At 37.3% G+C, this 14,476-nt stretch overlaps 1 protein-coding gene across 1 annotated transcript in view; it reads left to right on the plus strand.

The window, feature by feature from the left end:
- The window catches only part of DNAH9 (dynein axonemal heavy chain 9), an 858,849-nt gene that overhangs the window by 570,621 nt on the left and 273,752 nt on the right, over positions 1–14,476 (plus strand). The window contains exon 48 of the mRNA XM_044675179.1: positions 12,296–12,556. Within this exon, the coding sequence (XP_044531114.1) occupies positions 12,296–12,556 (261 nt within the window). The remainder of the gene's footprint in view (positions 1–12,295; positions 12,557–14,476) is intronic.

Genomic DNA, 14,476 nt, shown 5'->3' on the forward strand with positions numbered 1-14,476 from the left:
AATTAGTTTTTGACTTGATTCTCTAGGATTCTCTGAATGTTATCATCAGCAAAGTGGGGTAGTATAGTTTTTTATTGATTATTCGAATTCCTTCAATTTCTTTTTCTTTTCTTATTGTCATAGCTAGCATTTCTAATACAATACTGAATGCTAGTGGTCATAATAAGCATCCTTTTTTACTCCTGATCTTATTAGAAAGGCTTCCAGCTTTATCCCATTACAGATAATGCTGGCGGATATTTTTAGATAAAAACTAATTATTTTAAGGAAAATTTCACTTATGCTTTCTAGCATTTTTAAAAGGAATGAGTGTTATATTTTGTCAAAAAGGTTTTTCTGTATCTATTGAAATAATCATATGATTTCTATTGGCTTTGTTATTGATATGATCAATTATGCTGATAATTTTCTAAATATTGAACCAACCCTGCATTAATGGTATAAATCCCACTTGATCAGAGAGTATGATTCACATGATATATTGTTGAAATCTTGCAAATAGTCTATTTAAATTTTTTGCATCATTACTCATTAGGGAAATTGGACAATAGTTTTGCTTTTGCTCTTCCTAGTTTAGATTTTGGCACCATATTTGTGTCATTAACAGAATTTGGTAGGACTCACTCTTCACCTATTTTTTCAAATAGTTTACACTGGAATTAATTGTTCTTTAAAGGTTTAATGAAAATCACTTGCAAATCCATCTGGCCCTAAGGATTTTTTCTTAGAGAGTTCATTGATGGGTTATCCATCAATGATTATTTGATTAATTTGAGATTATTTAAATATTTTACTTTTTCTTGTTAACCTGAGCAGTTTACATATTTGTAAATATTTATCCATTTCACTTAGGTTGATAAATTTATTAGCATAGAATTGAGAGGAAATGCTGCTAATAATGTCTTTAACTTCCTATTCATTGGTTGTGTGAGTTCACCCTTTTTCACAGGTAATTTGGTTTTCTTTTTTTAAAATCAAATTAACCACAGGTTTATGTAATTTATTGGGTATTTTTTATAAAATCAGCACCTCGTCTAATTCATTAGCTCAATAGTTTTCTTAATTTATGTTTTATTTATCTCTTTTGATTTTCAGGACTTCTACTCTCATATTTAGTTGGGGTTTTTATTTATTCTTTTCCTATTTTTTTATGTTGCATACTCAATTCATTAATCTGTGCTTTCTGCTTTATAGATGTAAATGTTTAGAAATACAAATTTCCCCCTAAGTACTTCTTTGGTTACATCCTTTAAATTTTAATATGTTGTCATCTTCTTGTCATTTTCTTTAATGAAATTATTGATTGTTTCTAGGATTTGTTCTTTTACCCATTTATTCCTTAAGGTTAGATTAGTTTCCAATAATTCTAATTCTTTCCATGTCTTTTTGTTGAATGTAATTTTTATAGCATTGTGAACAGGGATGTGAAAGAGGTATATTTATTATTTCTGCTTTTCTGCATTTGCTTGTAAGGTTTAAAGGCATTAAGACATGGTCAATTTCTGTGTAGGTATCATGGGGGAAAAAGGTATATTCCTTTCTGTTTCCATTTATTTTTCTCCAAAGGTGTATCATTTCTAATTTTTATAAAATATAATTCATTTTCTTAACTTCTAGTTTATTTTTTTACTTAGATTTAGCTAGTTCTGAAAGAGGAAATTTTAGATCCCTCCACAAATATAGTTTTACTTTCTATTTCATCCTATAACTCATTTAACTTCTCCCTTAAAATTTTGGATGTGATGTCACTGTTGCATATATGGTTAGCATTAATTTTATTTCATTGTCTATTGTACCTTTTACCAAGATGTAGTTTCCTTGTCTCTTTTAACTCTGTCTATTTTTGGTTTTGCTTTGTTTTACTTCAGCTAAAGCATAGTGGATTTTGTAGAGTCCCTTATTTGTATTTTGAATGCTTAAAATGTATTCCTTGTAAATAAAATATAGAACTCTGGCTTTTAATCTGGTCAGATATCTGATCATCTTTTATGGGTGAGTTCATCCTGTTCACATTCACATTCATATTGACTATGTATTCCTCTCTATCCTATTTTCCCCCTTTCATCTTTTTCTTTCTCCTTTCACTCTGTCTCTCATGTAATAGGTATAAGTTTAAAAGTAGGTGTGTAAGCAGGCTAGGAAAAGCCTTAGCTGGAGGTCAGGGACATTCTGAATGGAATTCAGGGGAAGGAGGAAGTGGCTTGTGCCTGAGAGAGACTCTGTGGGGGTTGGGACAAAAAACTGTGGCTGACCCTGGGAGATCTCAGATCTAGGGGAGTTGTGTCCAGATTTCCTGGGATCCTAGAGAGTGGTGAAGGCTTACAGCAGAGGACATCAGCCCTGCAGAGCAGCACCAACTACGGAGTGGTTTGTGATCTGATGGTCAGCATTGCAAACTTTCTCTCCTTACCTGGATACCTTGGATCATCTGTTCTGGTGGAATTGACTCCTGGCATCCTGAAACCATCCCTGGATTAGCCATGAGATCCCAAGTAAAGCCATCCTCAGATCCTTAGCTAAGCTGACCAAACCTGGCTGGAACCATATTGGGAGGAACTTTCCCCTTGTGACTCCAGTACTGTTTTCTTTGGGCCCTGTCTTGCTTAGATCTTAGAAGACTGTATTTAAGTCCCTTTCCCTTGACCCTGTGGTTTGCCCATAGTCTGTTAGTGTAAAAAAAACCCTATTCCCATCCTTTACCTTAGTTTGTCCCTGATTAAAATGTGTTATTAAACTCTTGCCTTTACTTATCAGCTTCCATAGGCTCTGTCTTGTTGATGCTAGGTGGCAGTTGGAGGCCAACAGCCATTTCTCTTACAGACATCCAAACAGCCATTATAACCCAGTCTCCCTGCTTGTTGGGCCCCTTCCTGTCATTCCTGTCTCCCACACACCAACCTGGACCCATATTTACTGTTTAAGGCACCTTTCCCTTGTTTCTCTCTTTACACTCCTCATAAATGCTTTGCTTCTCATCACCTCCCCCAACTTGGCCTCTCTTCTGTCAGTGCCTACATTTTTCTTATATACTTTCTCTCCAATTTTCCATAAGATAAGATAGATTTTTGTACCCAACTAAGGAAGGACATTATTCCTGTTTGAGCCAATTACAATGAAAGGAACATTCAAATATTGCCAACCTCAACCCCCAACCTCTTCTCCACTATAATAACTTTTCCGCATCTTTTCATATGAGATAATTTACCCCATTCTATCTCTATCTTCCTATTGTCCTAGAGCAGTGTTGGCAAATCTTTTAGAGACCAAGTGCCCAAACTGCAACCCTCATACCACATGTGAGCTGCACCCTTACCCCAGACAGGAGGGAGGAAGCATTCCATTGGGCTGCTGGGCAGAGGGGTGGGTGATATGGGAAATGCCCTCATTTACAGTGGAGAGGGAGAAGGGAACAACCTCCTCATAGGTTTGCCAACACTGTCCTAAAGCAACTTCCTTTTTCGCCCATTAATTGTTTTTACATATTGAGTCACCCTAGTAAACTTATTCCTACATCCTCTACATCCCACATGGCTAATCCTAGTCACAGCTGAATCTACTTTGCTGCCTGGCAGCCAGCTGGGGAGCCAGGAGGATGGGCTTCTCTTACAGCCTCAGAGGCACTGCAGTATAGCTGATATGAGCCTGGGTTCTGCATATGTCCTCCTTTTCTTGATTTTTTAACTTTTTTTAACTTTTATATATACTATAAGGAATATACTCCTTGCCCTCATGATGATAAAATTCGTAAGTTATAAGTATTATGTTCTCATTTACAAATGTAATAGTCTAAGCTTATTGAATGCATTAAGTTTTATCTTTCCTGTTTACCTTTTTTATTCTTCCCTTGAGTCTTGTAATTAATAAACAAGTTTACTGTTCAGCTCTGATCTTTTCACCAGGAATGATTGAAAGTTGTCTATTACATTAAGCAATGATTTTTCCCCCAAAGGGGTTATACTCAGTTTTGCTAAGTAAGTGATTTCTTGTTTATAATTCTACCTTTTTTACCTTCTGGAATATCACATCCTAAGGCCTCCTATTCCAGAAGGTAAAGAAGGTAGAATTATAAACAAGAAATCACTTACTTAGCAAAACTGAGTATAATTTCTGTGTAATTTTAATTGTGGTTCCACAATATTTTACTTAAGTTATCATGATTACATGATTCATGTTCTTACTTTTCCCTTCAACCCCCAACTTCCTCCCCACCCCATAGCTGATGCACATTTCCACTGGCTTTAACATGTGTCATCAATCAAGACTTATTTCCAAATTGTTGATAGTTGCATTGGTGTGGTAGTTTCAAATCTACATCCCCAATCCTGTCCACCTCAACCCATGTGTTCAAGCAGTTGCTTTTTCTTCTCCGTTTACTCTCCTGTGAATAGCGTTCTTCCTCTGAATAGCGTTCTTTTCCATAAGTCCCTCAGAATAGTTATGGATCATTGCATTGCTGCTAGTACAGAAGTCCATTACATTCTATTTTACCACAGTGTATTGGTCTCTATGTACAATGTTTACTGCTCTGCTCCCTTCACTCTGCATCAATTCCTGGAGGTCTTTGCAGTTCACATGGAATTCCTCCAGTTTATTATTCCTTTTAGCACAATAGTATTCCATCACCAGTATATACCACAATTTGTTCAGACATTCCCCAATTGAAGGGCATACCCTCATTTTTTCAGTTTTTGCCATCACAAAAAGCGTGGCTATGAATATTTTCATACAAGTCTGTTTATCTATGATCTCTATGGGGTGCAAACCCAACAATGGTATGGCTGGATCAAAGGGCAGGACATCTTTAATAGCCCTTTGAGCATAGTTCCAAATTGCCAGCCAGAATGGTTGGATGAGTTCATAACTCCACCAGCAATGCATTAATGTCCCAATTAGGTCACATCCCCTCCAACATTCATTACTCTCCCCTACTATCATTTTAGCCAATCTGCTAGGTGTGAGGTGATACCTCAGCATTGTTTTGATTTGCATTTCTCTAATTATTAGAGATTTAGAACACTTTCTCATGTGCTTATTGATACTTTTGATTTCTTTATTTGAAAATTGCCTATTATTGTCCCTTGCCCATTTATCAATTGGGAAATGACTTGATTTTTTATACAATTGATTTAACTCCATGTATATTTGAGTAATTAGACCCCTGTCAGAGTTTTTTGTCATAAAGGTTTTTTCCCAATTTGTTGTTTCCCTTCTGATTTTGGTGGCATTGTTTTAGTTTGTACAAAAGCTTTTAAATTTGGTATAATCAATCATTCCATTTACATTCAGAGTTCTAATTATCAATTGTGTATTTCCCAACATTTTGGTATTCTCTTTTAGTTTTACCCCTTCTTCTTATACTATTTCCAGTAACCCTTGTCCCCACCCTTGATTTACTATACTTTCTACCCCCTCCTTTGTTATTCCCCTCTTTTTATTTTTAAGGCCTAATGAATTCCCTCTCCCTTCTCCTCCCCTCCCTTTTTTTGACCTCCCCACTCCTCTGCTGCCCTTGGTTTATCCCTTCTGACTTTCTCAGTAGGATTGGATAAAGTTCTATATCTCAATGGATTTAGCTACTCTTCCCTCTCAGAGTTAATTCTGCTGAGAGTAAGGTTTAAATATTACCTCTTAATGTTCTCTTCCTCTTCTTCTTATAATAGTATTCATCCCCTCCCCTTCCCATGCCCTCTTTGTGTGTAATAGAATATCCTACTTTTCTTATTCATTCAGGTTTCTCTTGGTATCATCTACTATTCACCGCCCTCTTTCCTACCCACCCCCCTATCATCTTAGGCCTTTTAGTACTTCATCCCCTCCCCATAAATAATTCTTCTAATTACTATATAGTGAATACAGTTTTTGAAAATTACACATTGCATTTCTCCATATAGGAATAAAAATAATTTGATTTTATTTAAGCCCTTAAAGAAGCAAATTTAAAAATAAGAGTTTCTTTCTTTCCCCTCTGTTTCTTATTTACCTTTTCATGTTTCTCTTGGTTTTTGTGGTTGGATATTGAACTTTCCAATTAGTCCTGGTCTTTTCTGTGCAAATACTTAGAAATCTTCTATCTTGTTGAATGCCCATACTTTCCCCTGGAAGTATATAGTCAGTTTTGATGGGTAGGTGATCCTTGGTTGTAGATCCAGTTCTCTTTCCTTTCTGAATATCATATTCCAAGCTTTGTGGTCTTTTAGTGTGGAGGCTGCCAGATCCTGTGTGATCCTGATTGGTGCTCCTTGATATCTGAATCATCTCTTTCTGGCTTCTTGTAAAATGTTTTCTTTTACTTGAAAGCTCTTGAATTTGGCTATTATATTCCTGGAGGTTGTCTTTTGAGAGTTTAGTGTAGAGGGTGATCTATGGATCCTTTCAATGTCTATATTGCCCTCTTGTTGTAGAACTTCAGGGCAGTTTTGCTGAATAATTTCTTTTAATATGGAGTCCAAATTTCTATTAATATCTGCTTTTTCAGGAAGACCAATGATTCTCAAATTATCTCCTCTAGACCTGTTTTCTTGATCTGTCAATTTCTTAGTGAGATAGTTCATGTTTCCTTCTATTTTATCAGTCTTTTGATTTTGTTTTATTTGTACTTGCTGTCTTTTTTTATTATTATTAGACATTTATTAATATTCGTTTTTAACCTGTTTACATACTTTATGCCCCTACTTTCCCTTTCACTCCCTGCTCTCCCCCCACCCATGGCCAATGCACATTTCCACTGGTTGTAACATGTGTCCTTGTTCAGGGTCTATTTCCCATTCATGTCCACCTCAGCCCATGCATTCAAGCAGTTGTTTATCTTATATGTTTCCTCTCCTGCAGTCCTTCCTCTGAATGTGGGTAGCATCTTTACCATAAATCCCTCAGAGCTGTCCTGTGTCATTGCAGTGCTGCTGGTACAGGAGCCCATTACATTCGGTTTTACCATAATATATCAGTCTCTGTGTACTTCTGGCTCTGCTCCTTTCACTCTGCATTACTTCCTGGAGGTCTCTCCAATTTGCATGGAATTCCTCCAGTTTATTATTCCTTTTAGCACAATAGTATTCCATCACCCGCATATACCACAATTTGTTCAGCCATTCCCCAATTGAAGGACATCCCTTTATTTTCCAGTTTTTTGCCACTACAAAAAGCGCAGCTATAAATATTTTCGTACAAGTCTGTTTATCTATGATCTCTTTGGGGTACAAACCCAGCAATGGTATGGCTAGATCAAAGGGCAGGCAGTCTTTTATAGCCCTTTGGGTGTCCTTGCTGTCTTGAGAGATAATTGGCTTCTGCTTGCCCAGTTCTTGTCTTTAGAGACTGGTTTTCTGCTATAACCTTTTGATTTCCCTTTTTGATTTGGTCTATCTTGTTTTCCAGCTGTTTGAGTTTGATCTCCAATTTGCTTATCAATTCTTTTGATTTGGGGGCATCTTTCTCCAGTTGGGAGTTTCTGTCTTTTAATCTGTTATTTTCCTTTTGAGCTATTTCCCACTTCTCTAACCAAATCTCTTCCATATTTCTCATGATCTCAGATTTGAACACTTCAAGAGCTTATGACGAATTTTCATTTTTTTGGGAAGGTTTGGATATGATTACTTGTTTGTTCTCCTCTGCTGTTTGCTCTGTTGTCTGGATTTTTTCAGTGTAAAAGTTGTCAAGTGTTAAAGATTTCTTCTTGATCTTTCTCTTTGGAGGTTCTTGTGGCTGCCTTATCATTGTTAGCTGGGTGCCCTCTCAATTTTATCCTCATGCTCAGGGTCTGTCTGTGCTCTTTAGGCTCCTGAGGTCTCAGGTCTAGTTGTTCTCAGGGTCAGGCCTCCTGGTGGTCCCCTTCTTTGTTCCCCTGTCTGAAGCTCCTTTAACAGTCTCAGGGCACTGCTTCCACAGTCATACACCTCTCTGCTCTGGGTCCCCACCCAAGGTCCACGCCTGAGCTCAGGATCTGCATCTGAGACTGTGTCCTTGCCTATGCTCAAGGCCTGTGTTCAATGTCCATGTGTTCTTTAGCTTCTTGGGGTCTTAAGTCTTGCTGCTCTCAGGAGTAGGCCCCGGTGATCCCAGGTAGCTGCCAAGGACTTAATGGGTGCCCCAAACTTGCTCTAACTCTTGTGTGCTGGCTTTGGCACTTTAGGTGGTGTGGGGGGAAGGAGTTGCTCAGCTCGAATTTTTGTGAGAGCTATTTCACCCCCTTTTAGAATGGAAATGTCCCGATCCCATGTACCTTCAGTGCTGCACCCTGTTGTGGGGTTCCTTCATTCATCTGGATTTGTTTTTATGTCCTTTTGAGGAGTCTTATATGTGTGGGTTAGGAGAGGTTAAACAGTTGCTTTTTACTCTGCCTCCATCTTAACCTATAACCTTGCTTATTTCTTTCTGGCTGTTTACAATATTTTCTCTTAGGCCTAGTTTCAGATTCCATCAGTTCTTTCTCTGGAAAATAGGTGGCATTTTTTATCATTAGTTCTTTGGGGTTGTTTTGGATCACTGAGAATCGCTATTTTTACAATTGTCCATCACACAGAATTCCTGTCACTGTGTACAGTGTTCTCCTGGTTTTGCTTACTTCACACTGCTTCAGTTGGTATAAATCTTATCATATTCTATAATTTACTCAGCCATTCCCCAATTGATAGGTATTCCCTCACTTTCCAATTTGCCCCTACAAAAAGAGCTTCTTTAAATATTTTTGTACATATATGTCCTTTTCTTTTTAGTTTGCTATCTCTTTTGGTTATAAACCTTGTAATTGTATCATTTGGTTAAAAGAAGACCTTTGGGCAAAGGTCCAAATTACTGTACAGTTGAATACCCTGACATTGTATTAGTGTCTTGATTTTCCCACATCCTCTCTAAGTTTTATCATTTTCTTTCATGCAAGATAATGCATTCAATTCTATTTTTCCCTTCCTCCTTCTCCCAATGAATTCTCTTTCTCACCTTATTGAATTTTTTAGATATCATCCCAGAATCCTCTTCCTATGAGTGTATATAAACACTTTAACCTCATTGAATGTCTTTTGATTTCTTCCCATTTACTTTTTTATGTTTCTCTTGAGTCTTGTATTTGTCAAATTTTCCGTTTAACTCTGGCCTTTTCATCAGGAATGTTTGAAAGTTCTCTATTTTATTGATTACTCATTTCTCCTGAAGGATTGTGTTCAGATTTGCTGGGTAAGTGATTCTTAATTGAAGTCTTAGCTTCTTTGCCTTCTGCAATATTATATTCCAGGCCCTCTGATATTTTAATGTAGAAACTACTAAATTTTGTGTTATGCTGACTGTGACTTCATAATATTTGGATTGTTTCTTTTTTGGCTACTTTTAATATTTTCTCCTTGACCTTAGAGTTCTGGAATTTAGCTATAATAGTCCTAGAAGATATCCTTTTTGGATCTCTTTCAGGAGGTGCATTCTTTCCATTTTTTATTTTGCCCTCTGTTCTAGAATTTCAAGACAATTTTCCTTGATGATTTCTTGAAAGACAGTGGTTAAGCTCTTTATTTGGTCATGATTTTCAGATAGTCCAAAATGTCTTAGATTTTCTCTCCTGGATTTATTTTCTAAATCAATTGTTTTTCCAATGAGATATTTAACATTTCTTCTATTTTTTCCATCTTTTGATTTCTTTTGATTGTTTCTTAATATATTATGGAAGCTTCCACTTCCCCAATTATAATTTTTAAGATTTTATTTTCTTCAATAAGTTTTTGTAACTCTTTTCATTTGGTCAATTCTACTTTTTAAAAAGTTCTTTTTCTCAGTGAATATTTGTGCCTCTTTTCCCACACTTCAGTGCATTTTTGTATTTCTTTTTCCATTTGGCCAATAATGCTTTTTAAAGAGTTCTTCTCTTCAATGGGTTTTTATGCCTTTTTTCAACCAATTGGCATATTCTCTTTTTTTAAGGTACTATTTCTTTAGTATGTTTGGTACCTCCTTTAGTAAGCTATTGACTTTTTTCATGATTTTTCTGTATCACTCTCATTTCTTTTCCCAATTTTTATTCTACTTCTTTTATTTGATTTTTAAAATCTTTTTTGAGTTGTTCCTTTAGTTCCTTTTTGAGCTTGAGAGCAATTCTGATTTTTCTTTGACTTTGGATGCAGCAGTATTGACTTTGTTGTCTTCTGAGTTTGTGTTTTGGTCTTCCCTATTACCAAAATAACTTTCTATTTTGAGTATCTTTTTTTGTTATTGTGTGCCCATTTTCCATCCTTTTTCTTCTCTTTTAAGTTAAAGAACTGTTAAAGTTGGTCTCTGTTCCTGTGGTGAAGCAAACACTGTTCCATGCTTTAGGTTCTTTGCGTAACAACTTTCAGAGCAAGCTCTGGGATTTATGAGTTTTCAATTCTTCCAAGATGGTGTTATGTAAGGAGGAGTGTGTTTAAAACTCTTAGTCTGAGAGCAACTAGGAGGGTCAGTGGATTGAAAGCCATGCCTAGAAATCCATGCCTAGAAAGGTCCTAGCTTCAGTTCTGGCATTGGACACTTCCTCACTGTGCAAGTCACTCAACCTCCATTGCCCAGCACTTACTGCTCTTCTGTCATGGAATGATATTGATTGTATTGATTCTAAGACAGAAGATAAGAGGTTTGGGGGTCTTTTAAGTGTGTATATACCAGGGTCCCCTGCTCTCCTGTGGCTACAGGTGCTGATGTGTTGTAGTAATTCTCCACATCCTGAGACATCAAAATATAACTACAACCTGAATATGTGTATAGGTAGTACAACAAGATTCTTGCACCCAGAGACATCAAAGAGAGCATTTTATCCTTCTGAGCATTTTTCCAGTCCCCTTTGCTCTCTGTGGCTGAGAGCTCCAGAAGCCTTTACTACTGATTCAGTAGCCCCCAAGGTGTGTCACTGTGGTTGAGCTGCCTTAGCATGCTACTTTGCAATCTACTTCCACCCTGGTGCAATAAATCTTTCATGCTGGCTTCCTAAATTGTTTTGGACTGAAAATGTATTTTGCCCACCACTTTTGTGGGTTATGCTGCTCCAGAAACTATTTTGATGAGAATATCATAGTTGTTTGGAGAATAATTTGAAAGAGATCTGGTGAATCTGTGTGCCTTCTCTGCCATCTTTCTCCAAGCCTTTTTCTTAACTTTTATTTTTATATTAAAGTTGGACTCTGTTCCCAGGGTGGAGGGGAAACTTCTAAACTTCAGGGGTTTTTTTGTGCTGCTACCCTCAAAACTGGTTCTGACATCTGCAAATTTTAGTTCCTTCAAGGTGGTATGATCAAGAGGAAGGGTGTTCAGTGCTGCCCTAGCTTGTGCTCTGGTCTGTGATTGACCACAAGTACTTCTTTACAACCTGGCACTGTGACTTGGGTCTCTACTCCTACTAGTCCTCCTTATTTCCCTGAGACTTTGACCCAGAACTGCCTATGGGCAATGCAAAAGAGTCCTGCACCCAGTGACAACAAAGGGTTGTCTACAATTTCCTTCTGATCATTTTTCTAAACCCACTTACCACCTGAAGAGCAAACTGAGAGTTCTGAAAGTCACATCTTGTCACTGATTTAATAGCCCTGAGCCAGGCATGGCCCATTACAGGCTGCTTCATGCTGGGGTTCTCGGCTACACTGCCAACTTGTCCCCAGACTTGGGACCTCACGTGGTATATTTGGGAATTCTTTGTTGCTGGCTTCCAGAGGTACCAGCAGTAAGGGCTTGCTCTTAGCTGTGCCCAGGCGGCAACCTTGCTGGACAAGGCTGTGATATGCTTTATGTTGTGTTTCTCCTCTTATCTGAATGAACCAGAATTTTCCTGCTGAACTTCCAAATCATGTTGAAAAGGAAAATTGCCTTATCATATCTGTTGGTTTCACCACTCCACTTTTGTTTTGAGGTATTATTTTAATGTTGTTTGGAGGGGAATATGGGAGTTCTTAGGGATTCCCTGCCTGTACTCCATCATCTTGATTCCACCTTCTACAGTAAAGACTTATAAAAAGATGTTTCCTTGTTTTCTCCTCAAACTGTCACAATGTTGTGATTGTCATGTATTCTTCCTGGATATTGTAACTAATGTGTTTTTGGAAGTTTTGGGGGTCTTTGAACTACATTTTCCATGATTCCACTGGCTTCCTCTCATTATGCACTGACATAGACAGGAGGATAAAATTGAGGGGCTGGTGTGCTTCTTCCTCTTTGCTTCCTATTGCAGCATGGCATGTGGCTTTATTTTCTAGTAACTACTAATAAATGTTACAAAAACCAAGATATTTTTAAAGTATTATTTATGTATTTTATTTTTTACACTAACAAGCCACATGTTTCCAAATTGCAGGTAGATGACCTGAAAGCTAAACTGGCCCTCCAGGAAATAGAGCTCAGGCAAAAGAATGAAGACGCAGATAAACTAATTCAAGTGGTTGGAGTGGAGACAGAGAAAGTAAGCAAAGAGAAAGCCATTGCTGATGAAGAAGAGCATAAGGTGGCTCTAATCATGTTGGAAGTCAAACAGAAGCAAAAGGACTGTGAGGAAGATCTGGCCAAAGCAGAGCCAGCTCTCGCAGCAGCCCAAGAAGCTCTCAACACACTCAATAAGGTAGGGAATTGGGGCAGCTGGGTAGCTCAGTGGATTGGGAGTCAGGCCTAGAGACGGGGATCCTAAGTTCAAATCTGGCCTCAGACACTTCCCAGCTGTGTGACCCTGGGCAAGTCACTTGACCCCCATTGCCCACCCTTACCACTCTTCCACCTAGGAGCCAATACAAAGAAGTTAAGGGTTTAAAAAAAAAGGAAAAAAAGAAGGTAGGGAATTACAGGATCCAATACTGTAACATTGTACATCCTCATCAGCACGTTTTATACTCACTTTAAAAAGTTTGATCTAACTATCCACATAGGAAAAAAAAAAGTTAATGAAGACTAAGTAGTTAGTCTTTATTTACTTGATTTACTGGGATATACAGTTGAATGGACTGGATCCATCAGATCCAGGGCTGGTCCATCAGAATGTAGATCTTGGAGAGATACTGTACATGAATAGTGAACCCATCCAAAGATTGAATAGGAGGAATAGATCTTACCCCATACTTATCCCAACTTCACCAGACATAAAATATACCAACTCCATTAGCAAAGCAAGTAACAATATACTAAAAGCCATAGTATTTCTAATTCAAGTCTTAGGATACTAGCCATAGCAGCAGTATAATCAAAAACCACTAATGTTCCCCCCAAATAAACTAAAAAAAACACTAATCCTAAAATAAATCTTCTAAACTTACAGTAATGGGGAGATTGATAGTAGATCAGGATACTAGCCATAGCAGCAGTATAACCAAAAACCACTAATGTTCCCTCCAAATAAACTAAAAAACCACTAGTCCTAAAAAATGTTTTAAACTTACTTTAATGGGGAGATTGATAGTAGATAAAATTTGTACTGAAAGTAGTGGAAAGGCTAGTGGTACAGTGAGGAGATGGATATGTAGAGAATTGCTAAACTGTTAAACAACCAGCTCCAGGACTCACTTTTAAGGTTAATCTTCATTTATTAACATTTTCCCCATCACTTTATTAAGTCTAGAGAAACAACAAAATAATGTCAAATCATAATTTGTAGTGTTTAGTAATTTCCAGTGAATACTGAATACAAAGTTTACAAAGAATACAAATACAGCTTTGAGGATGGAGTAAGCTATGACAAAAGGAATCTGTATATTCCATTGGAATGTATTTATTGTCAAGAGATAGAGAGAAAAGTACATAACAGATTTTCTAAATCCCCTTTAGATTTTGTGGAAGTATATGGACAATAATGGCAAAGAATAAAATGACACGGATGGGTTACTGTGTGCCTTGTTGGTTGGAGAAGGGGGAAGTATCAACATCATAGCAAATCTCTAAAACCATCTATTCAGTTACAGATTAATTATGGTTAGGATTGGTGGTAGGGATATACTCACGAATTAAGAAATTGTACCTCCTTGAAATATTGACCATTTGGAGTTTATAGATAGGTGAGCAAGCAGGATGATGAAGACTAGAGGCTATGTATTATCAGGATCATTTAGTCAATAAATATGTATTAAATATATACTATATTCTAAGCACTGTGCTAAACAATGAACTACAAAATAAGGCAAAAATATCATCTAAGTATTTCACATTCCAATGAAAGAGACAATGTGCAAATAACTATGTCTTTTAAAGATATTTGCAATGTAGATGGAAAGTGATCCCATAAAGAAGGCACTGGGGGCAGAGGGGAGGGAAAGACCCCTTACAAAAGTTAGGATATGTGCTTGGTCTTGATAGATACTGGGGAAGTTAGGAGGAAAAGGATATTCAGGCATGAGAGATAGCCTGTAAAAAGGCATGGGCCTAGGAAATGGAGTGTGAATGGTAAGGAACAACAAGTAAGTCAATGTAGTTGGATCATAGAATATGTTAGATAAAGTAAAATGTAAGGAAACTAGAAAGGTAGGAAGGAAGCAAGTCATGCAGGGCTTTAAGTACC

This window comes from Gracilinanus agilis, chromosome 4 (genome assembly GCF_016433145.1).
Source record: "Gracilinanus agilis isolate LMUSP501 chromosome 4, AgileGrace, whole genome shotgun sequence".
Taxonomy (NCBI): domain Eukaryota; kingdom Metazoa; phylum Chordata; class Mammalia; order Didelphimorphia; family Didelphidae; genus Gracilinanus; species Gracilinanus agilis.